Source organism: Carcharhinus amblyrhynchos, chromosome 32, assembly GCF_965287045.1.
Source record: "Carcharhinus amblyrhynchos chromosome 32, sCarAmb.v2.hapA, whole genome shotgun sequence".
Lineage (NCBI taxonomy): Eukaryota > Metazoa > Chordata > Chondrichthyes > Carcharhiniformes > Carcharhinidae > Carcharhinus > Carcharhinus amblyrhynchos.
The window spans coordinates 16,997,066-17,022,824 of NC_137355.1; the positions used below are offsets into that span (position 1 = coordinate 16,997,066).

General features: G+C 45.1%; 1 protein-coding gene across 1 annotated transcript in view; it reads right to left on the reverse strand.

Moving 5' to 3' along the window:
* Nucleotides 1–25,759, reverse strand: part of LOC145360665 (sorbitol dehydrogenase-like) — an 87,072-nt gene that overhangs the window by 15,864 nt on the left and 45,449 nt on the right. Inside the window, exons 3-9 of the mRNA XM_080216014.1 lie at nt 23,265–23,341; nt 19,625–19,658; nt 14,615–14,779; nt 12,733–12,892; nt 7,511–7,629; nt 6,793–6,858; nt 1,269–1,444 (exon numbers count right to left, since the gene is read on the reverse strand). Coding sequence (XP_080072140.1) covers nt 1,269–1,444; nt 6,793–6,858; nt 7,511–7,629; nt 12,733–12,892; nt 14,615–14,779; nt 19,625–19,658; nt 23,265–23,341 — 797 coding nt within the window. The remainder of the gene's footprint in view (nt 1–1,268; nt 1,445–6,792; nt 6,859–7,510; nt 7,630–12,732; nt 12,893–14,614; nt 14,780–19,624; nt 19,659–23,264; nt 23,342–25,759) is intronic.

The window sequence follows — 25,759 nt, forward strand, 5'->3', positions numbered from 1 at the left end:
TAACATTTTACCTACCACAGACGTTAAACTAACCGGCCTATAATTCCCCGCCTTTTGCCTGGCACCCTTCTTAAACAACGGCGTAACATTAGCCGTTTTCCAATCTTCCGGCACTTCCCGTGTCTGCAAGGGGTTCCTCCGGCTTTCCTCCCACAGTGCAAAGATGTACAGGTTACGTGCATTGCCCATGCTAAATTCTCCCTCAGTGCCCCCAAACAGGTGCCGGAGTGTGGCAACTAGGGGATTTTCACAGTAACTTCATTGCAGTGTTAATTGAAGCCTACTGGTGACTAATAAATGAATAAACTTTTGCTAATCCCCTGACACTAGGGTCAAGTTAGCATGGCCAATCAACCTAACCTGCACACCTTTGGTATTATTGCTATTCCAATTTATTGGTCTAACTTGTCTTTTCTCATTCTCATGTGGGCTACTTGATGGCTCCTATCTTTTCTACTACATCACAAAGACAGGCCATTCCAGGCAACTGGTCCATGCTGGAGTTTATGCTCCATACAAACCTCCTCACAGTCTTCTTCACCAGACCCTATCAACATAACCTCATACTGCTTTCTCCCTTATGTGTCTATCTAGCTTCCCCATAAATGTAGCATTAAAACTAGAAGTAAGCCACTTGGCCCTTTGAGCCAGCTCCGCTATTCATTTTGCTCATGGCTGATCATCAAATTCAGTATCCTGATCCTCCGCTTCCCCCCATATCTCTTGGCCCCTTTAGCCCCTCCAAACAGACAGGGTGGCATGGTGGCACAGTGGTTAGCACTGCTGCCTCATTGTGCCAGAGACCCGGGTTCGATTCCTGGCCTTGGATTACTGTCTGTGGGGAGTTTGCACGTTCTCCCCGTGTCTGCGTGGTTTTCCTCTGGGTGTTCCAGTTTCCTCCCACAGTCCAAAGACGTGCAGGTTAGTTGGACTGGCCATGCTAAATTGCCCCTTAGTGTCAAGGGAACTAGCTACGGCAAATGCGTGGGATTATAGGGATAGGGTCTGAGTGGGATTGTGATTGGTGCAGACTTGATGGGCAGAATGACCTGCTCTGTACGATTCTATGATTCTTTCTAGGATAGTGACCTGAGCCAGGAATCGAACCCGGGTCTCTGGCGCTGTGAGGCATCAGTGCTAACCACTGTGCCACTGTGCTGACATCAAGGTTGACCTCACCAGAGGAAACGTATCTCCCATACTGTGTACCTGGGTTACGTACCTGATGATATTAAAAGGATGTTAATTCCCTCTAAGCCAGTACTTACGTAGATGCCAGTATGGACACAGAACTCTGCACCCGTGCACTCGATAGTTGAATCGGGCATGCAGCCCAGAAGCTCCTCCACTTTCTGGGCCAGATCCTGGGGTGTCTCCTCCAGAACCATTATTGTAAAATCAGCCCCCAACTCCTTTGCCTTCTCCAATCGGGCACTTGACAAATCTAAGAAAAGAAACCCACCTCCAATTCACGAGACACAATCCCAAAGTTTTATCTCGGTTCAGAGCAAACAAGAATGATTTTGCTTTACCCTTGATGCTTTAGCAAAGCTAAGTGTGCAATAAACAGAACGGGGCCACTCTCACCGGTTCTTGTGGTTCCACCACACTCACTTGTCTTGTATCACTGAGAGTGATTCCCTCCGTTCTCACTAAGTCTCAACACACATTCACGGACCCTCCCTCATTCACGCTGATTCTTTTCTAACCTCTATTCCTGCAACAAAGTGCAAACATCAGTATGTTTTGACGTAAGCTCACATAAGGGAAGCACAGTGGTTAGCACTGCTGCCTCACAGCGCCAGGGACCCAGGCTGGATTCCTGGCTTGGGTCACTGTCTGTGCGGAGTCTGCATGCTCTCCACGTGTCTGTAAGGATTTCCTCTGGGTGCTCAAGTTTCCTCCCACAGTGCAACGGTGTGCAGGTTAGGTGGATTGGCCTTGCTAATTCTCCCTCAGCGTACCCGAACAGGTGCTGGGAATGTGGCGACTGGGGAATTTAGACAGTAACCTCATTGAGATGTTAATGTAAGGCTACTTGTGATGAATAAATAAACTTTAAACATTTTCATGAAAAAAAAGCATTACACAAAATGGAAACCCTAAGGAGAAATAATCCTATGAAAGATAAAGCCCTTTTTTGGTCATTGCTGCAGGAAATCTGGTTGAATTTGCAAATGAAGGAGACTAGTGAAAGTTTATTTACTTGCATCACAAGACAGCTTACATTCACACTGCAGTGAAGTTATTGTGAAAATCCCCTAGTCACCACATTCCAGTGCCTGTTCGGGTACACTGAGGGAGAATTTAGTACGGCCAATGCACCCTAATGAGCACAACTCTCTTGGACTGTGAGAGGAAACTGGAGCACCCGGAGGAAAGTGCAAAATCTGCACAGATAGTGACCCAAGCTGGGAATCGAACCCAAGTCCCTGGCGCTGCAAGGCAGCAGTGCTAACCGTTGTGCCACTTGTCACCCTCTCCTTCCGAGGCGGTAGACAATGTTGAGCTTGGTGGAGCTGTAACTGCGGGCATTAATGGAAAACTTCCTTATTTATCCGTTTCACTGCTTTGGTAAAACCATGGAACAATGAACACTTTGTATAACCAGTACAGACCAAGACAGATTGCAATAAATCAGTATTATTGCCTTGTGCTGAAGTTAGTGCTGTCACCACACTGCCTCTGGCAATATGATTAATAATTTGCCTAACTCCAGCTCACCCCACCCCTCTACCTCTACCTCCTCCTATCACTCCTCCCAGCCTGAAGACACTGGGAAAATTTTGCCACGTTAAAGGTGTTTAGTGATAGTTGCGCTTTCAGAGACTGTGATTTTCTTCTAAGGACAACAGGAGGGAGCGAGGTCAGACAAAGAATTAGATTAGCTCAGAGCGACGGAGTCAAGAAAACGAGTGGAGAGACAGAAAAGCAGCGAGAGAGAAATGGAGAAGGAAGAGGAGAGAGTGAGACAGAGAGAAGGAAGACGAGAGTGAGACAGGTAGAAGGTTAGCGCGGCACAGTGGTTCGCACTCTGAATGAATCACCTAGACAGTGAACAGGTTGCAAAATGGAGACGGTCAGAAATGGGGAGGTACTTCAATGGCAGTAAAGTGCTACAGAATGCCCTAGGGTGTCATTAAAGTCACTGAACAATGCAAGCTTAAGAGGGGTAATGAGGTAGACGTTGTCACGTATGTACAATTATGTCCACCTATTAGTTTTGTCGGTCAAAGTCCTTGCTTTAAGAGTCAAAACACCAAGACCGGATTTTCCTCCATGATCGTAGCTGAGAATTTAATTCTGAAATTTTACTCATTCTGCCAATGTTAAGTTACATTCAAATTTCCTGGGAATTTCATTCGTATTCAACCAACTGTGAAATGGAAGTAAATCAGTGTAAAATAATTGTAATCCATCGAAAAGACTGAATTCACATCAATATGAAAATTAAACCTTCAACAAATTCAGCCATCGTTCATACAAATTTACGGAGTCATGCAACACTGTGACACAGTGGTTAGCACTGCTGCCTCACAGTGCCAGGGGCCCGGGTTCAACTCCCAGCCTCGGTTCACTGTCTGTGTGGAGTCTGCACATTCTCCCCGTGTCTATGTGGGTTTCCTCCAGGTGCTCCGGTTTCCTCCCACACTCCGAAACACATGCTGGTTAGGTACATTGGTCGTGCTAAATTCTCCCTCAGTGTACCTGAACATGCGCCAGAGTGTGGCGACTAGGGGATTTTCACAGTAACTTCACTGTGGTGTTAATGTAAGCCTATTTGTGACTAATAAATAATAAACTTTGAAAATAAGGAGAAGGTTTTCAATTTTTAGCATATCATACTTATATTGCAAAAATGCATAGAAAGGAAAGGAAATGCACTTTAGGTCCCATGATTAAAACAAAATCTAGAAAATTGCAAACACGTCACTAGAAACAGTCCTTCTTTCCTGGTCTGGTTACAATATGAAGCTGGTCTCTGGGGTGTTAATTTACTGATTACTGGTTTAGCTTTTAAAGTTTAAAGTTAAAGTTTATTTATTAGTGTCACAAGTAGGCTTACATTAATGCTGCAATGAAGTTACTGTAAAAATCCCCGAGTCGCCACTGTAACTAAAACAAAACCGGAAAGGAAACTTAGCTAATTAAACCAAAATAGGCTCTCTTTATATGTGCTGAAATAATCCTTTAATGAATGCCCTTAATCCGTAGATCCTTATTTTTAATTAACAATGCAATTAACACAAGGCAGGCCAACATCAGGAAATGTGTAACTTGTTTAGTAGGGTAAATACATGGGGTTATCATAGAATCCCTTCAGTTCAGGAGGCCAGTTGGCCCACTGAGTCTGCACCGACCGCAATCCCAGGCCCTATTCCCGTAACCCCACACATTTGCCCTGCTAATCCCCCTGACCGTAGGTTAATTTAGCACGGCCAGTCCACCTAACCCGCACATCTTTGGACTGTGGGAGGAAACCGGAGAACTCGCAGACATGGGGAGAACGTGCAAACTCCACAAAGGCAGTGACTTGAGGCCGGAACTGAACCCGGGTCCCTGACGCTGTGAGCAAGTTGCCTCAGTAATTCAGGATTGGACACCTTGTTATTCATGTCATGGCCCAACACTTCAGTCAGGAATCAAACCCGCGTCCCTGGCACTGTGAGGCAGCAGTGCTAATCACTGTGCCACCATGCCGCCTGCAGGGGTTACGGCCTGGGTGGGACACTCTGTTGGAGAGTCAGTGTAGACTCGATGGATCGAATGACCTCCTTCTGCGCGATGGGGACTCTATGAACGATACTTTGGTTTAATTAGTTAAGTTCCCCATTATTGTAAATAGAGATATTTCCGGGCAGAGAATTCAAAAGCAATTGCCAAAGATAAAGGAGATTTGGTAATTCCATACATGGTTCACTTATAGCTTCTCACTTCTGCTCATTGGTATCTCAGTTTCATGTATTGCTGGAGAATACAGGAAGTTCAAAAGCACAATGTATAAGAGATGTGAGCAGCTGTTGCAGTGACATGCTATTTTTATGCCAGGCTTTCATATTATGAATAGTTGTTTTGTGTCTATGGGTTGAATGGCAGACTCGTTCATAATGCATTTTCTTTTTTGTATAACTGAGGTGCTTGTTTGGCATAAAAAGGTTGTCCTTTAGTTCGCTGCCACAAGACAGGACTGACCCAGAGCATCACGACAACCACCACTGGTAGGGCAAAGAGGCAGGTCATGAATCCAACGCCAGAAAGGGCACCAATCTGATCCACGCTTTGAAAGCATAGAATCCCGATAATGCAGAAGGAGGCCTTTTGGCCCATCGCGTCTACACTGACAACAGTTCTACCTGGGCCTTATCCCTGTAACGCCACATATTTACTGCGGTAATCCCCTCTAACACATCCCAGGACACTGAGGGGCAATTTAGCATGGCCAATACACCTAACCCACATATCTTTGGACTGTGGGCGGAAACCGATGCACCCAAAGGAAACCCACGCAGACATGGGGGAGGACGTGCAAACTCCACACAGATGGTGACCCAAGTTGGGAATCAAACCCTTATCCCTGGAGCTGTGAGGCAGTAGTGCTAACCACTGTGCCATCGTGACATCCCATTACAGAGAAGTCAACAAGGGGAACCGAATCGGAGTATCTGATCTGCCATTAATCAGGAAGGACTCCAAAATCCCAAAATTTGTAAGTAAGCCGAACATTTTTTGTCTAAACTAGTAATCGCTTTGCCATTTTCATCAAAGGGAGGTAGGTTCATGCCCAGGTATGAGGCAGTGGGTGGCAATGGCCTAGTAGTATTATCACTTGATTATTACTCCAGAACCTCAACTAATGTTCCGTGGGACCCGGGTTCGAATCCCGCCACGGCAGATGGTGGAATTTGAATTCAATATAAAAAATCTGGAATTGGGGGACCTGATAGAGGTTTACAAGGTTATGACTGGCATGGATAAGTCAGTATCTTTTTCCCAGGGTTGAAGGGGTATAGGTTTAAAGTGAGAGGGGGAGAAGTTTAAAAGAGATGCGAGGGGTACGTTTTTCACAGAGAGGGTGGTGAATGCCTGGAACGTGCTACCAGAGGACGTGGTGGAAGCAGATTCTATAACAATGTTCAAGAGGCATCTGGATAGACACATGGACAGGTAGGGAATAGAAGGACATGGATCACGTAGAGGCAAGAAAATATTAGATTAAAGAGGCATCTGTGTCGGCACAGACTCTGTGAACCGAAGGGCCTGATCCTGTGCTGTACTGTTCTTTGTTCTTTAAGAATCTACTGATAACCATGAAATCATTGTCAATTGTTGGAAAAGCCCATCTGGTTCACTAATGTCCTTTAGGATAGAAAATCTGCCGTCCTTACCCGGTCTGGCCTACATGTGACTCCAGAGCCACAGCAATGTGGTTGACTCTCAACTGCCCGCCAAGGGCAACTAGGGATGGGCAATAAATACTGGCCAACCAGCGATGCCCATGCTCCACGAATGAATTTTTAAAAAGTGGTAAAAGCAAAATATTGCTGATGCTGGAATCTGAAACAAAAACAGAAAGTGCTGAAAAAGTCTCAGCAAGTCTGACAGTGCCCGTGGGGAGGGAATACAGCCAATGTTTTGAGTCTGGATGACCCTTCGTCAGATGCTGTCAGACCGGCTGAGATTTGCATGAAAAAAAAAGTGGGGTTGCTTTACAAGGTTCTGAACAAAACAAGGACACATGGAAATCTTCGACTGCAAGAGAACTGACTGAGACCAACACAAAATAAGGCTTACCGCAGATCACAACCTGAGCTGCCCCCATTGCCTTGGCAACCAGCAGATTCAGAAGTCCAATGGGTCCTGAATAATTAAGGAAGGATAAAGGCAAATTAGCGCGGATGCTGGAATCTGAAACCAAAAGGTAAAATGCTGGAAAATCTCAGCAGGTCTGGCACCATCTATAAGGAGAAAAAAGAGCTGGTGTTTTGAGTCCAGATGACCCCTTGTCAAAGCTAAATGTATAGAAAATGGGAGATATTTACACTGCAGGGTGAGGGAATGAAAGATGAGTCATAGTCACAAAACCAAGGGGAAAGGCTGCTAATGGCAGTCCATAGAGAGAATAGAAGGTGTGAATGGCTAAACAGCAGAGAAGCTGAAATCAGAGGGTAAGCTGTGACAGATGAAGATGTGGGAGGGGGGGAGGGAAAGATGAGTGGGAGAAGAAACAATGTAGAAAAAGGGGGAAAGCGGAAGCAAAGGGGGAGAAAAAGGAAAGGGGGATAAAGTAGGGCGAAAGAGTGGGGGAGGGGAAAAAAATGAAGGAAGACAATAAAGAAATAAAAGATAGAGAACAGTACAAAATTAAATAAAATGAAAACAAAGGTGAGGTGGGGAAGGATGTTGTTGCTTTGCTGTTACGCTGGATACAAGTCACCTAAATGGTTACCATGCGATCTTCAAAACAATTCAATGGCGGATGACATTTGTAACAACCAATCCAGATGTTTACCTGCTCCACAGATTAAGATTTTACTTCCCAGTTTTACTCGTCCCCTGCGACAAGCGTGAATCGCAACTGAAAGGGGTTCAATGAAAGCACCTTCTTCAGAGCTCACACACTCGGGAAGCCTGCAACAAAAGAACAACTCTGACTGTATGTTCCTTCAGTAAATAAATGTTAGTATCATCCTGTGGAGTCCGTTCATTCCGCAAAACAGACGGAGACGGCACTGCTATGATCAATGTCTTTTATTGAGCAGAATTTAAAATTCAAACACTGCAGAAAGTGAACTGAAAAGAATTACTAGGAGAGAGAAAAAGTTAAAGTTTATTTATTAGTCACAAGGCTTATATTAACACTGTAATGAAGTTACTGTGAAATTCCCCTAATTGCCACACTCCGGCACCTGCTCAGGTCAATGCACCTAACCAGCACTTCTTTCAGAATGTGGGAAGAAACTAGAGCACCCGTTGGAAACCCACGCAGACATGTGGAGAATGTGAAAACTCCATACAGACAGTGACCCAAGCCAGGAATCAAACCCAGATCCCTGGCACTGTGAGACAACAGTGCTAATCACTGTGCCACCATGCCACCCCAGAGAGAACAAAGAACAAAGAAAATTACAACACACGAACAGACCCTTCAGCCCTCCAAGCCTGCACTGACCACGCTGCCTGACTAAACTAAAACCCCTTACTCTCCTGGGGACCATATCCCTCTATTCCCATCCTATTCATTTATTTGTCCAGACACCCCTTAAAAGTCACTATTGTATCTGCTTCCACTACTTCCCCTGGCAGTGAGTTCCAGGCACCCACTACTCTCTGTGTAAAAATCCTGCAAAATGCAGACACTGGCAAAAGCCAGTCCTGTGCTGGTCAAAGAACGCAAAACATAACTGAGCAGGTCACAAACTGCCAGCTACGTATATTAACCCTTATCTCATATTGAAATTGTTTGGTATATGCTGTCTCTGTCTCAAAAGTGAGAAGTCTCACAACACACACCAAAATTTCTGAGCGCCGCTCCTTCATCAGGTGAGTCTACCTGCAAAAGCAGGTTGAGACCTTGCACCTGTGGCCATGACAAGCTGCTGTTTATAGAACCACTCCAGTGCAGAAGGAAGCCATTTAGCCCATCGAGTCTGTACCAAACACAATCCCACCCAGACCCTATCCCCATAACACCATGCGTTTATCCTAACTAGTCCCCCTGACACCAAGGGGCAATTTATCATGGCCAATCCAACCTAACCCGTGTGTTGTTGGACTGTGGGAAGAAACCGGAGCAACCAGAGGAAATCCATGCAGGCACGGGAAGAATGTGCAAACTCCACACAGACAATAACCCAAGCCAGGAATCGAACATGGGTCCCTGGCGTTGTGAGACAGCAATGCTAACCACTCTGCCATATTGGTTATAGATGGTTGTCAGAAATGTCCAAACCTACTGTCACTGCTGACTTAACACATCAATGAAATATTAGGGTAAATCAAGCCAGTTACCTTTCACATAGCTCTGACCTAGATACCTGTTGCTGTTCCGGTTTCAATATCGCTGTGTAAGATTTGGAAAGGAACCCAGATCAAAGCTAAATAGTGTCCAAGCAAACTACTTGCATAATTGCAATGCCAGTGCCAGTAATTCAGAATGCAATGGAGTGACAAAGAGTTTCCTCAGAGTATCCATTTTACCATTTCCCAGTGGAATTGCAGAGAATGGACAACAGAGAAACTGGCAGATGCATGCTGACATTTGAGCTTCACATGAATCTATCTCCTCCCACCTTACTTCCTTTCACTGCATCATCGTATTTCTTTCTCCTTTACGGGTTCATTTAGTTTCCCGTCAACTGCACCTAGGCTTTGAGTCCCCACTGTTCCCTGCGGCAGTGAGTCCCACATTGTGTTAAGACCCAGGCCAGAAGCTCCAAGGTGTTTTGTGAAGATAGCCTAGGCCCTAAGGGCTGGATTGGCCGACTGTGTTCACCCCAAAGCCAGAAAGTCCCATCCGAGGCACATCCTCCTGCCTAACCACTCCCCCTATACACACCACTCAGGGATGAGGGTGACCCAACCCCGACCCTCCCCCCTCAGCCCCCCTTCCCCCCTCATACCCTCCCCCAACTCAGTTTCCCTTCAGCGTTCCTACACCTTGGCAATGCCAACAGTGCCCTTCCCCTTAGCAATGACACCCTAGCCTGGTGTTTTGGGTGCCAAAGGGCATATTTAAGTAGGTCCAGTAGCCATTTAGACCATAAGACATAGGAGCCACTCAGCCCATCAAGTTTGCTCTGCCATTCAATCATGCTGATATTTTTCTCATCCCCATTGTCCTGCCTTTTCCCCATAATCGCCAATCTCCTTGTTAGCCAAGAACCTATCTATCTCTGTCTTAAAGACATTCAATGTCCTGGTCTCCACAGCCTTCTGGGGCAAAGAGTTCCACAGATTAACCACTCTCTGGCTGAAGAAATTCCTCCTCATCTCTGTTTTAAAGGATCGTCCCTTTACCCTGAGGTTGTGCCCGCTGGTTCTAGTTTCTCCTACTAGTGGAAACATCCTCTCTACGTGCACTCTATCCAGGCCTTGCAGTATCCTGTAAGTTTCAATAAGATCCTCCCTTATCCTTCTAAACTCCAACAAGTACAGACCCAGAGTCCTTAACTGTTCCTCATACCACAAGCTCTTCATTCCAGGGATCATTTTTGTGAACCTCCTCTGGACCCTTTCCAAGGCCAACACATCCTTCCTTAGATATGGGGCCCAAAACTGCTCACAGTACTCCAATGGGTCTGGCCTGAGCCTTATACAGCCTCAAAAGTACGTCCCTGCTCTTGTATTTGACCCCTCTTGACATGAATGCTCACATTACATTTCCCTTCCTAACTGCCTACTGAACCTGCACGTTAACCTTAAGGGAATCTTGAACAAGGCCTCCCAAATCCCTTTGTGCTTCTGATTTCCTAAGCATTCCCTCATTTAAAAAATAGTCTATGCCTCCACTCCTTCTTCAAAAGTACATAATCTCACGCGTTTTCACATTGTATTCCACCTGCCACTTCTTTGCCCACTCTCCTAGCCTGTCCAAGTCCTTCAGCAGCCCCCCGCTTCCTCAATATTACCCGCCCCTCTACATATCTTATCATCTACAAACTTAGCAACAGTGCCTTCAGTTCCTTCCTCCAAATCATTAATGTATATTCTGAAAAGCTGTGGTCCCAGCACCGACCCCTGAGGCGCACCACTAGTCACCGGCTGCCATCCTGAGAAGGACCTCTTTATCCCCACTCTCTGCCTTCTGCCAATCAGCCAATCCTCTATCCATGCCAGGATCATACCATAAACACCATGGGCACTTAACTTATTTAACAGCCTCCTATGCGGCACCTTGTCAAAGGCCTTCTGGAAATCCAAATAAATCACACCCACTGATTCTCCTTATTCCTTGCTGCCTCCACAAAGAACTCTAACAGATTTGTCAGACATGACCTACCCTGGGCAAAGCTGTGTTGACTCACTCCTATTTTACCATGCACTTCCAAGTACTCCATAATCTCATCTTTAATAATGGACTGTAAAATCTTGCCAATGACTGAAGTCAGGCTAACCAGCCTATAACTTCCTGGCTGTTGCCTCCCCATCTTCTTAAACAATGGTGCTAGATTAGCTACTTTCCAGTCCTTTGGGACCCTGCAGCGATTCCTGAAAGATCACCACCAATCCCCCCACAATTTCCTCAGCTATCTCTTTTAGAACTTAGGTAGTCGTAGAGGGGAGTACAATTTTGTCTTTTAAAAACCATTGAGACAGTTACATGGGTAAGATGGGTATAGAGGGATATGGGCCAAATGTGGGCAATTGGGATTAGCTTAGTGTTAATAAAAGGGACAAGTTGGGCTGAAGGGCCTGTTTTCTTGTAAATCTTTATGACTCATTCCGCTGATTCCTGCCCATGTAGTTTTTTCCTACCAGTGTGACTGAAGTCATTCACATGTAAAGCGAGGGAGAGGGAAGTGAGGTGGGTACTGATTGCTCACAACACTGACTGTGAGAGCCGTGCTCCAATCAAATGCAAATATTTCTTTTTTTTTAACTGTTTCAAGTTCTAATAACATATAGATAAATGATTAAGCATTTTCTATAGCTTATTATGAAACGGCACAGTGGCACAGTGGGTTAGCAGTGGGGTGGGGGGGGAACGGGGAGCGGTTGGGGAGGAAGATACACCTCTTTTCTAAAAGGTTGTTGGTGTTCCCCTGGACTATGCAAATGTCTGTTGACCTGGGGCGGGATTTTCTGCATTTGGGGTGAACATGGTTGGAAAATCCCACCATTAAGGCCTAGGCTATCTTCACAAAACACTTTGGAGCTTCTGGCCTGGATCTTAGTACAATGTGGAACTCACTGCCACAAGGAACAGTGGGGACTCAAAGCCTAGATGCAGTTGATGGGAAACTAAATGAATCTGTAAAGGAGAAAGAAATATGATGAGTGAGAGGAAGTAGGTGGGAGGAGATAGATTCATGTGAAGCACAAATGCCAACATGCATCAGCCGGTTTCTGTGCTGTCATTCTCTGCAATTCCACAGGGAAATGGTAAAATGGATAATCTGAGGAAAGTCTTTGTTACTCCATTGCATTCATGATTTACTGGCACTGGCATTGAAATTATGCAAATAGTTTACTTGGACACTATTTACTTTTGGTCTGGGTTCCTTTTCAATCACACACAGCGATGTTGAATCCGGAACAGCAACAGGTATCTTGGTCAGAATCATGTGAGACTGGCCTGGCTTACCCTAACATTTCATTGATGTGTTAAATCACCAGTGGCAATACATTTGGACATTTCTAACAACCGACTATCTATAGCTAACAGTGGCAGAGTGCCTCACAGTGCCAGGGTCCTGGGTTCAATTCCCGGCTTGGGTCACTTTCTGTATGGAGTCTGCACGTTCTTCCCATGTGTGACAATGCCCACGGGGTGGTACAATGCAGTATGTCAGCCAGCCAAAGCTCATCACAGGCTAGCATGTTAAAATACCACATCATGTATGGAAAAGCATTCAAGTCGTGGTTAGACCAGGGCTTTAGAGTGAATTAAGAGTTAGTTGCTGCGCTGTTGGTGAACTGAAGCTAGGCTCTTCTGAGCCTCTTGATTGTGAAACTTTCCAACGGTGGACGGTGATGAGGAATCATTGAGACAGGAACCCTCGCAGAACTCACTTGAAGCAGTAGTTGGCATTGTGGGCATAGTATCGGGACAGGTGGCCATCGTAGGGTGGGGTCGCACAGCAGAACATTCTTGGCGACAGGTTGTAGCGTCCTGATTTGCAGAAGTCATCGTTTTGAAGGGGGTAAGCAGGCTCAATGGCAACCCTGTCACCTATGAGAAAGGGGATAGGTACAACTCTTTAATAAAGGCATTCCTGCAAGGGTCAACAGCAGTCGGGAGGAAGGGAGATGGAGGTAGGGAGGGAGTGGGGGCAATGGGCTTATATCCATTGAAATTCATATCTTAAAAAAACTCTCCATCTATATCTTGAAAGCTCCAATATTGCAACCCAGATTCCTTTCCAAATATATCATAACTTGGTATATCTCCTCCTCTGTCCAAGACCGCAAGAAACCACAAAGGATTGTGAATGTAACCCAATCCATCACGCAAACCAACCTCCCATCTATTGATTCCATCTACACTTCCCGCAGCCTTGGCAAAGCAGCCAGCATAATTAAGGACCCCACGCACCCCAGACATTCTCTCTTCCACCTTCTTCCATTGGGAAAAAGATACAAAATTCTGAGGTCACGTAGCAACCGACTCAAAAATAGCTTCTTCCCTGCTGCCACCAGACTTTTGAATGGATCTACCTCGCATTAAGTTGATATTTCTCTATACCCTAGCTATGACTGTAACACTACATTCTGCACTCTCTCCTTTCCTTCTCTACGTACAGTATGCTTTGTCTGTATAACGCACAAGAAACAATACTTTTCACTGTTTCCCAATACAATGACTAGAACAAATCAAATCAGTACCACAACCCTCTCTATGGAAAAATGCTTTATGAATCATTCCTCATTGAAAAGGGCTTCACACTAATTTTGTGACTCGGTCACCATGGGGCAACACATTAGCACAGCAGTTAGTACTGCTACCCAAGTTCAATTCCCAGCTTGGGTGACTGTGCAGAGTCTGCATGTTCTCCCCGTATCTGTGTGAGTTCCTCTGGGTGCTCCGGTTTCCTCCCACAGTCTGAAAAATGTGCTGGTTAGGGTGCATTGGCCGTGCTAAATTCTCCTTCAGTGTACCTGAACAGGCGCTGGGGTGCGGCAGGGATTTCCACAGTAACTTCATTGCATTGTTAATGTAAGCCAACTTGAGACACTAATAAATAAACTTATTCTGAATTTTTGCAACTGGGGGAATTAAGTTTATTTATTAGTCACAAGTAGTCTGTGGGATGAAACCGGAGGAAACCCATGCAGACATGGGGAGAATATGCAGACTCTACACAGACAATGACCCAAGCTGGGAATCGAACCCAGATCCCCAGCACTGCGAGGCAGCGGTGCTAACCACTGTGCCACCTTGCTGCCCCTTTACTACGTTAAAGGCACCATACATATCCAGGCGTTTGACACTGGAATAAACTCCCTTTGAAAAGTAATTGTATTGGGTGGTTTAAATGGATTAAAATAGTAGTCTTTGGACTGTGGGAGGAAACCCATGCAGATACGGGGAGAACATGCAGACTGTGCACAGATTGTGACTCAAGGCTGAAATTGAATCCGGGTAGCAGTGCTAACCACTGTGCTAACATGCTGCCCCAAGGTGACGGTCATAAAATTAGACTGAAGGCCTTTTCATTGAGGGACAATCCCTGGCACTGTGAGGCAGCTGTGCTAACCACTGTGCCACCGTCCCTGAATACAGTTTATCAAAACTTCCAGCAACTTGGGTGACACTTATTCATTGTTCCTCTCTCTCCCCTCCCCTCACCCCCCACACGTATTGAGAAAATGTGGACAAGGATCGGGGACATTATTTTACTTAAAACGAAGGTTTCATGAATAAAAATTCTCTTCTGTTATCCCAGTTACTGACCTGCTTTGAGATGTCGCACGTCCGATCCCACTTTAACCACAGTCCCTGAGCCTTCATGCCCCAGCACCATGGGCTTTCGCATGAGGAAGTCTCCTAATTTTCCGTGTTGCCAATAATGGACGTCCGATCCACAGATCCCAACGGCACTCATCTGCAGAAGCACCTCTGATAGCATGGCAGGGAAGGAAAAACTTGGGAATTTAAACCTTTGGACAGAATACCTCAATGACACCTGGGAGAGATCCAGGAATGTCAGCTTCCTTCACTCTTCGATTTATTTGGTACAGATTACTTGAGAAACTGAAGTTCTCTGGAACACCACACAAATAATAATATAAGTTATTGGGCCTAGCAAGCCTCTATATTCTGGTTACTTTCCACCTCCTGCAGCTTTTTAATCCATTCAAACTACCCAATACAATTAGTTTTCAAGAGGAGTTTATTCCAACGTCAAACACCTGGCTATGCATAAAGCCTTTATTACAGTAACTGGGCAGCACGGGGGCACGGTGGTTAGCACTACTGCCTCACAGCGCCAGGGCTCAGGGTTCAATTCCAGCCTCAGGTCACTGTCTGTATGGAGTTTGCACTTTCTCCCCATGTCCGTGTGGGTTTCCTCCAGTTTCCTCCCACAGTCCAAAAGACGTGCTGCTTGGGTGGATTAGCCATGCTACATTGCCCCTAGTGTTAGGGGATTAGCAGGGTAAATATGTGGGGTTAAGGGAATAGGGCATGGTTGGGATTGTGGTTGGTGCAGACTCGATGGGACGAATAGCCTCCTTCTGCACTGTTGGGATTCTATGATAAAACATCCCAAGAAACCTTAGAGGCATGTTTTTAGGATGGAATGGTGGCACATAGAAACATGGAACCTAGAAGCAGGAGTAGGCACTTTGGCCCTTTGAGCCTGCTCTGCCATTTATTCTGATTGTGGCTGATCATCAAATTCAATTTCCTGAATCTCCCTTCTCTCCATATCTCTCAATCCCTTTAGCCCCAACAGCCGTATCTAATTTCTTCTTGAAATCAGATTTACTTTCTGTGGGACTGAATTCCACACATTCACCACCCTCTGGGTGAAGAAATTTCTCCCTGCCTCAGTTCTAAAAGGTTTACCCCTTATCCTCAAACTATGACCCTAGCTCTGGACTCTCCCCACCATTCGTTTTGAAAGAATCCTCTCTAACCCTGTTAGAATTTTATAAGTTTCTATAAGATTACCTCTCACTCTTCTAAACTCCAATGAATATAATCCTAACATAGTCTCTCTTCATATGACAGACCTGCCATTCCAGGCACAGTGGTTAGCAGTGCTGCCTCACAGCGCCAGGGACCCAGGTTCGATTCCTGGCATGGGTCACTGTCTGCGCGGAGCTTGCACGTTCTCACCGTGTCTGTGTGGGTTTCCTCCAGGTTCCTCCCACAGTCTGAAAGACTTGCTGGTTAGCTGCATTGGCCACGCTAAATTCGCCTTCAGTGTACCCAAACAGGCACAGGAGTGTGGCGATTAGGGGATTTTCACAGTAACTTCATTACAGTTTTAATGTCAGCCGACTTGCGACACTAATAAATAAACTTAAACTTTAACAGCACCAGGGACCTGGGTTAAATTCCTGGCTTGGGTCACTGTGTGGAGTTTGCACTTTCTCACTCTGTCTGTGTGGGTTTCATCCGGGTGCTCCGGTTTCCTCCCACAGTCTGAAAGATGTGCTGGTTAGGTGTGCATTTGCTGTGCTAAATTCTCCGTCAGTGTACCCAAACAGGTGCCGGAGTGTGGCGACTGGGAGACTTTCACAGTGACTTCACTGCAGTGTTAACGCCAGCTGACTTGTGACACTAATAAATGAATTTAAACTTGCCTCACATGATGTAAAATTGCAAAATAGAAAGCTAAGATCTGGCGTTCCAAATTTCCCTTCCGGGATTTGGGATATCTGCACATTTAGCAGCTTAACATGAGTTGCCTCATCAGTCGACAACTTGCAAGAATGCTGGTTGAAACAAGGAAAGATTTACTAACCATCTTTTTGTTTTAGTCTAAAGTTTCTACATTCTTGGAGTTTCCAGAAACTTTCCATCAGTGCAATGATCCAAGTGCCTGACCCTTCCTTCAGGAAATATTACCCAATTGTGTGTCACAATAACAGGAGTCTTACAACACTGCATTCCATTCTTCCCAGGGCTGGAAAAAGAAACTGCAAACCTTACTGTATCACCAGTTTCCATTGTTAATACCCTAGAGGCACACCCTATCTTACTTTTAAACATGAAGACTTTTGCCAGATTCGATTTGATTTGAGTCGATTTATTATTGTCATATGTATTAGCTCACAGTGAAAAGTACTGTTTCTTGCGCGCTATGCAAAGCATATTATGTTAGTTAGTGTATTAGTTAATAGACATCTATTAGTAGTCTTTTCCCCTGGTTTTTGTGGCTATGACTCACTATTCATTCGTTCACCCTGCAGTACAAATATCTCCCACTTTCTATGCCTTTTAGCTTTGGCAATGGGTCATCTGGACTCGAAACATCAGCTCTTTTCTCTCCTTACAGATGCTGCCAGACCAATCCAAAAGATTTTCTCTTTTGGATACAAAGCATACGACTCATAGAGAAGGAAACAGAATATGAAAGGAGAAACTGCTTCTGGGCTCGGTAGCAAAAGGGTTAATAGATACTGGCAAAAGGACCACAGGTTTTTATTCGTGGGACTTGGGTGTTGCTGGCAGGCCCGAATTTATTGCCCATCCCTAGTTTCCCGAGGGCAGTTGAGAGTCAACCACATTTCTGGCACAGTGACTCAGTGGTTAGCACTGCTGTATAGACAAATACATTTTACTGTATCCCAATACATGTGACAGTAATAAATCAAATCAACTTAGTGCTCTTCTATATACACTCTATATAGAAGTATATAGAACTTCCTGTATGCCAACTTAATGCCCCTCTATCCAGCCCTATGCCAAGTAGTGCCAATGCATGCCAATTTATGACCCTCCACCACCTTTCATTCTTACCTACCATTCTAGGCCAATTCAATTAGTATCCTTTGGCAGTTCCTGATCAGCATCAACACTGCCTGGGTAGCTTTGACAATTTATAGCTGGGCATTTCCTAGACAGTTGGACAATTTTTGGACATTTCCTTGGAGGCTGGACATCTCCTTCGCATTCCTTTGACCATTGGCTTCCTCTTCTACAGTTGCAATGGGTTGGTGCATGAAAGATGCACAATCATGACCAGTTTTAACAATCCCAAAGGACACGCTACATTTCTCAACGGTGTCCCAGAACTCTATCGAAAGGGTACTTTGGTTTTCCATGTGAATTTGCCAAGTTCAGACCTCCTCTTACCTATTCTGATCTGCACACTCCAGATTCCACATGGTTGCTCTTACACAAAATCCCACTTCAATAGTGGAAGCTGCTTTTGTAAATCGTGTGTGTGCGTGAACACCGGCCTGACTCCAGTCCTGCACCCTGAATCAAGGTGAACTGCTTTGCCACAGTGAGGGGGGGAGAAGCAGATTCAACAATCACTTGCCAAAGAGAAATGAATAAATAAATATTTGAAAAGGAAAGCTTGGAGGGCTTCGGCAAATTAGCAAGTGGCTGAGACTAATAGTATGTCCACTGCGAAAGAGTCGGCACAGATATAAAGGGCCAAATGGTCTCCTTCTAAAACCATTTTATGATTCCATGAAATTATCAATTATGAATCCTGTGTATCATTTTTATGACATTTGTGCACATTATGAAAATGATAAAGAGTTTGACTTCTAAATCTCAAAATTAAAGTTAAAAAGTTATTAGTCACAAGTAAGGCTTACATTAACACTGCAATGAAGTTACCATGAAATTCTCCTAGTCACCACACTCTGGTGCCTGTTCAGGTCAATGCAACTAACTTGCACATCTTTTGGACTGTGGGAGGAAACCAGAGAACCTGGAGGAAACCCACGCAGACACAGGGAAAACATGCAAACTCCACACAGACAGTGATTCAAGCTGGGAATCGAACCCAGGGTCCCTGGCCTGTGAGGCAGCAGTCCTAACCACTGTGTCACAGTGCCACCCTAAATAAAACAATAAAAATAAAACAGATTAAAATTATTTTATTACTTAAAGATTAATGGTATTGCACCCGAAACGTAGGGAGAGCATGGTGGCTCACAGCGCCAGGGACCCAGGTTCGATTCCCGGCTAAGGTCACTGTCTGTGTGGAGTCTGTACATTCTCCCTGTGTCTGCATGGGTTTTCTCCAGATGCTCTGGATTCCTCCCACAGCCCAAAAGACATGCTGGTTAGGAGCATTAGAGTCATAGAGGTTGACAACATGGAAACTTGTCCTTGCCGCCCTTTTTTTTTTAACCCCTAGCTAGTCCCAATTTGTCTGCATTTGACCCATATCCCTCTATACCCATCTTACCCATGTAACTATCTAAATGCTTTTTAAAAGACAAAATTGTACTCACCTCCACTATTACTACCTGTGGCAGCTCATTCCAGACACTCACCACCCTCTGTGTGAAAAAAATGTCCCTCTGGATCCTTTTGTATCTCTCCCTTCTCACCTTAAACCTATGACCTCTAGTTTTAAATTCTCCTACCTTTGGGAAAAGATGTTGACTACCTAGCTGATCTATGTCCCTCATTATTTTATAGACCTCTATAAGATCACCTCTAGGTCTCCTACATTCCAGGGAAAAAAGCCCCAGTCTATCCAACCTCTCCTTATAACTCAAACCATCAAGTCCTGGTAGCATCTTAATAAATGTTTTCTGCGCTGTTTCTAGTTTAATAATATCCCTTTTATAATAGGAAGAGTTGGCCTTGCTAAATTCTCCCTCAGTGTATCAGAACAGGTGCCGGAGTGTTCTAGGGGATTTTCATTTTACTGAAGTGTTAGTGTAAGCCGACTTGTGACACTGATAAATAAACTTTAAACTTTAATGTAGAATTTAATGCTGAGTTGCGGAACCTTGGATAGAAAGGAATAACAACACTCACCATTCCGACTTGGTTCTGGGATTGGTCGTTTCTCCTAAGGGAGGAGAAGAAACGTATTTGAGAAAGAAAGAATCCTTCTTCACTGTATTAGACACCGTATTGTTAAATATTGCAAACTGGAGGAACAGTACGTCATCTTTCAACTGGACACTTTACAGCCTTTCGGACTGAACGTTGAGTTCAACAACTTCAGAGTATAACCCTCTCCTCCACCTTCATCCCATTTTACTTCATTTCTTCTTTCTGTCTTATTCATACATTTATTTTATTCATTCATTGGACATGGGCATTGCTGCCTGGTCAGCATTTATTGCCCATCCCTAGTTGCCCTTGAGAAGGTGGGGGTGAGTTGCCTTCTTGAATCGCTGCAGTCCAAATGCTGTGGGTTAACCCACAATACTGTTAGGGACAGAGCTCCAAAAATGTGCGGGTTAGGTTGATTGACCATGGTAAATTGACTCTAGTGTCGGGGAGGAGGGTTAGCAGGGTAAATATGTGGGGTTACAGGAATAGGGTCTGTGTGGGATTATTGTTAGTGCAGACTCGATGGGCCAAATGGCCTCCTTCTGCACTGCTGGAATTCTATATTGTCGGGGGGGGGGTGGAATTAACAGAGTAAATATGTGGTGTTACGGGAATAGGGTCTGTATCCTTCTTCATTGTAAAATAGATCCTATGAATTCCAGAATTTAAAGGACTGTGAAGGAACGGCCAATATAGTTCGACGTCAGGACAGTGAGTTTTTTTATATATTCTTATTTTTATTTTTGCCCTTCTTAAATCTCGCTTTCCATCTCATTTCCCCCCTTCCCCCCACCCCACTAGGGCCAACTGCCATTGTGTCCTGCCATTTGCACATTCTGACCTCTTTATGGATGCTATTAGCACCATTCTCAGCCTTTATCACCACCATTTACATTCCCTTTGCCTTTTTTGTCTATGCTATTCTTACCCCAACCCCCACCCTCACTCTCACAGTGTAAGGCTTGTCAGATTTTGCTTGTCTTCAGCTCTGACTCGAAATGTTGGCTCTATTCTCTCTCCACAGATGCTGTTGGACCTGTTGAGATTTTCCAGCATTTTCTGTCTTTGTTTTAGACTCCAGCATCTGCAGTATTTTGCCTTTATCCATCACAATTCTACTGCCTGGATTACAGAGATGTCAACACTTGTTGGTAACATGCTCACCTCTGTATCAGAAGGGTCCTGGGTTCAATCAAGCCCCACTCCAGGGGCTTGACAATAGGGGTGGGATTTTACGGCCTCACTCATCCTGAAACCGTAAAATCCCGCCTGAAGTCAACGGAGTGTAATGACTTTAATCAAGCAATTCAGGTGGGCCTCTTAGAATATGAACTTCCAGACTAAGGGTGAAATTAGGGAGCCTCTTGCTTTGTATTTAACCACTTTGTAAAAATGCTTTGTATTTAGTGTAGACCACTCACTGAAAGCACCATTTATGCTGTCTTCAGACTTGTAAGTAGTGGGGTTTTGAAGAAGGGACTTCTGCCTCTGAGGACTTATTACATAGACATTTCCACTGTCCGCCTCTCGCCCACTCCGATCCCCGTGGCAGGCACGGTAGTAAAATTCCAGCCTATATCTAGGTTGACATTCCCTGTGTAATACTGACAACAGTAAGGGATTGTCAAAGCTTCCATTTTTCAGATGAGATATTGTCTGCCCATTCAGACGAGCACAGAAGGGGCGGCACAGTGGTTAGCACTGCTGCCTCACAGCGTTAAAGACCTGGGTTCAATTCGCGGCTTGGGTCACTGTCTGTGTGGAGTTTGCATGTTCTCCCCGTGTCTGCGTGGGTTTCCTCCAGGTGTTCCAGTTTCCTCCCATACTTTAGTGATGTGTGGGTTAGATGGATTAGCCATGCTAAATTGCCCCTAAGGGTCAAGGCAAATAGCTAGGGTAAATACATGGGGTTACGGGGACAGGGCCTGGCTGGGATTGTGGTCGGTGCAGACTCGATAGGCTGAATGGCCTCCTTCTACACTGTAGGGATTCTAATGAAAATCCCACGGCTTTGTTTCCACAAACAGGAGGGGATAAGCAACATTTATTCTTCTAGCAACATCACACTGTCTGGCCATTATCATGTTGTTGTGTTTTCTACATTATCACAGTGACTCCACTTGCTGGCTGTGACATACTTTGCAACATATCTGTAATAGTTGCCAGTCTTGCTTTCTATCCCCGTCCACATCAATGGTGAAGAAGTGGAAATGGTCGACAGCTTCAAGTTTTTAGATGTCTAGATCACCAATAATCTGTTCTGGTCCCTCCATGCCAACACTATAGTTAAGAAAGCCCACCAATGCCTTTACTTTCTCAGGAGACTAAGGAAATTTGGCATATCCATTATAATTCTCATCAACGTTTACAGATGCACTGAAGAAAGCATTCTTACTGGATTTTTTACAGCTTTGTATGGCTCCTGCTCTGTCCAAGATTGCAAAGATACTACAAAGGGTTGTGAACGAAGTCCAGTCCATCACTCAAACCAGCCTCCCATCCACTGACTACACTACAGCATACTACCTGTTGCTTCGGGAAGGCAGCCAGCACAATTAAGGACCCCAGCACCCCGGACATTCTCCCTTCCACCTTCTTCCTTCGGGAAAAAGATACAAAAGTCTGACGTCAAATATCAACCGACTCAAGAACAGCTTCTTCCCTGCTGCTGTCAGACTTCTGGATGGACCTACCTTACATTAAGCTGATCATTCTGCACACCCTAGCTATGACTGTTACACTACATTCTGCACCCTCTCCTCTTCTTCTCTACTTTCAGTATAGCGCGAAGAAACAATAGACAATTCTCCCTTCCATCCTGCTGCGCTAATTTCTTTGCCCCAGCCAATAAAAGCAAGCATGCCGCATGCTTCTTGTCTACCTTATCCACCTGTATTGCCACTTCCAGGGATCTGTGGACCCGTACGCCCAGATCCCTCTGTATGTCAATGAAACTAGGGGTTCTGCCATTTACTGTATAACTCACGTGTGAATTTGATCATCCAAAATGCATCACTTCACATTTGTCTGGATTAAACTCCATTTATCACTTCACTGCCCAAGTCTGCAATCTATCAATATCCTGCTGTATCCTTTGACAATCCTTGTCACTGTCTGCAATTGTGCCAATTTTTGTTTTCATGATGATTCCAAGTGTGATGTGGAGATACCAGCACTGGACGGGGATGGGCACAGTAAAAAGCCTCTCAACTCCAGATTAAAGTCCAACTGGTTTATTTGGTGTCATGAGCTTTTGGAGTGTTGCCCCTTCATCAGTGAGTCGCCTGATGAAAGAGCAGCACTCCGAAATCTCATGACACCAAACAACCCTGTTGGACTTTAACCTGGTGTTGTGAGACTTCTTAATCGATTCCAAGTGTGTCACAGAAACATTGACCTGCTCTGAACTGGCACTGTTGAGGAAGACAGCATTGTTTGGCGCACATTATCAGCACAAGACTGGGAATGTACGCCTAGACTCTACATGTCTATCTAATGATCTGTCTAAAGTTGTCCTGGCTGGTCTCCCACATTCTAACCTCCTGTAAACCTGAGCTCATCCAAAGCTCTGCTAGCTCTGTCCAAACAGGTACAAAGTCCCACTCCCTGTACTCACACAGATAGATTGTCTCTCTGTCAAGCAATTCCTTGATTTTGAACATTCTCCTCCCTTGCTTTCAAGCCCATCACAGCCTTACCCCACCCCTCCCCCACCCCCCCACCTTATCTCTCTAATCGTGGTCAAAACCAGCAAGCAATCAGCAGCAGAAATGCATTGTGGGCCTTTCCTGGAATTAGTGCCATCACTGGTTATCATGGATATCACAGAATCCCTACAAAGCAGAAAAGAGCCATTCGGTCCATCGAGTCTCCACCGACCACAATCCCACCCCAGGCCTATCCCCATCACCACATGCATTTACTCTAGCTAGTCTCCCTGACACTAAGGGGCAATTTAGCATGGTCAATCCAACTAAACCACACATCTTTGGAATGTGGAAGGAAACCGGAGCACCTGGAGGAAACCCACACAGACACGGGGAGAATGTGCAGACTCCACACAGACATGAAAAGGAGGCAGTGGTGTAGTGGTATTATCACTGGACTTGTAATCCAGAAACTCATGGTAATGCTCTGGGGTCCCGGGTCCAATCCTGCCATGGCAGATTGTGAAATTTGAATTCAATAAAATCTAGAATTAAAAGTCTACTGATGACCATGAAACTGTTGTCAATTGTCAGAAAAAAACTATTTGGAAAGGAAATCTGACATCCTTACCTGGTCTGGCCTATATGTGATGCCAAAGCCACAGCAATGTGGTTGCCTCTTAAATGCCCTCAGAGATGGGCAATAAATGCTGGTTCAGTCAGTCACACCCACATTCCATGAACAATTATATTGAAAAAAAGTCACCCAAGCCAGGAATTGAACCTAGGTCTCTGGCACAGTGAGACAGCAGTGCTAACCCACTGTGCCACCCAGGTTTTGCAAAGCGACTTCAGAAATGTGTAGCCAAAGCACTTGCCATGCACACGGCACCCGTATTCGGCCAACGTTTAATGGCGATCTTGGTGTTGGACAAAGTGGCTGAACTTTTATTCACTAAAGCTGGCCCACAAAGGGTGCTTCTGAGCCACGTCACTTACAATCACCCAATTCTAGGCCAAACAATCAGCAGTATTTGGCATGGATGAAGTTAACTAAACACAGGCATGCTGGGGAGGGTAAGGGAAAAGGTTGGGGACATTAAGTAAACTGAGAAGATTGAAGGCGGTTTCACCTAAGTGATCTTGGCTGGTTTGGAAATTTAGACAGAAGGGTGCAGCATTGTTTATTGCACCTGATGCCCATTAAGCAAAGTGCATCTACTGTTTTTCAACCTTGAGATATTTTGCAATCTGCCTCTTTCCTTTGTAAATCTGAAGTTTCCAAATCAATTGTTCTGGTGTCAGAAATTCTCAGTGTGACTTCCTCATGCTGCACAGGTAAGGTTTTCCCCGTCCTACATTTGGATCCTGATATAGCTGTGACTCACGGCCTTAACACTCCTCCACTCCCTTCACTGCGATCTTCCGAACGCCACAAGCTAGTTCAGAATCTCGTGTGACATGATGTGATGCCAAGACAATCAGGTATCTGTGGTTTGCCTCGCAGCGCCAGGCACTCAGCTGCAATTCTGGTCTCGGCTGACTGTCTATACGGAGTCTGCACTTTCTCCCCAGATCTGCATGGGTTTCCTCCGGCTGCTCTGGTTTCCTCCCACAGTCCAAAGATGTACAGGTTAGGTGGATTGGCCATGTTAAATTCCCCTTAGTGTCCAAAGATGTGCAGGTTAGCGTACATAAGGGAGAAGGAAAGGAGAGGGTGCAGAATGTAGTGTTGCAATCATAGCCACGCCAAATTGCTCCTTAATGTCCAAAGATGTGTAGCTTAGGTAGATTAGCCATGCTAAATGCCAGTTAGTGTACAAAGATGTGCAGGTTAGGTGGATTAGCCATGCTGAACCATCCCTTAGTGTCCCAAGAACTGTGGGCTAAATGGAATGGCCAAGCTAAACTGCCCCTTAGAGTCGGTGGGATTAGCAGGGCAAATATGTGAGGTTATGGGGATAGGGCCTTGGTAGGGAATGGTATTGGTGCAGACCCAATGGGCCGAACAACCTCCTTCTGCACTGTAGGGATTCTATATGAAAGTTTGCTGTGCCTCTCGAACATCTGTTTTCTACACTACCACAGAAATAGTTGAGGCCAAAACGTTGCGTGATTTCAAGAAGAAATTAGATTTGGCTCTTGGGGCTAAAGGGATCAAGGGACATGAGGGGAAAGGGGGGGGTGGTGGGGTCAGGATATTAAATTTGATGATCAGCCATGATCATAATGAATGGCAGAGCAAGCTTGAAGGCCAAATAGCCTCCTACTTCTTTCAGTTTCTAAGTTTCTATCAACTGAAATTTTAAAAACCATCCCAGACTGGAAATAAGGAGTGGAAAGGCTTACCTCAAAGGCACAACAATTGGATTTGCTGTGGGTGAGTCACAGCGTGGCTGGAACTGCTGTCTGTTCTAGTGTGGCAATGTCCTGGAATACGGTGGCACAGGTCAACAGGACAGCA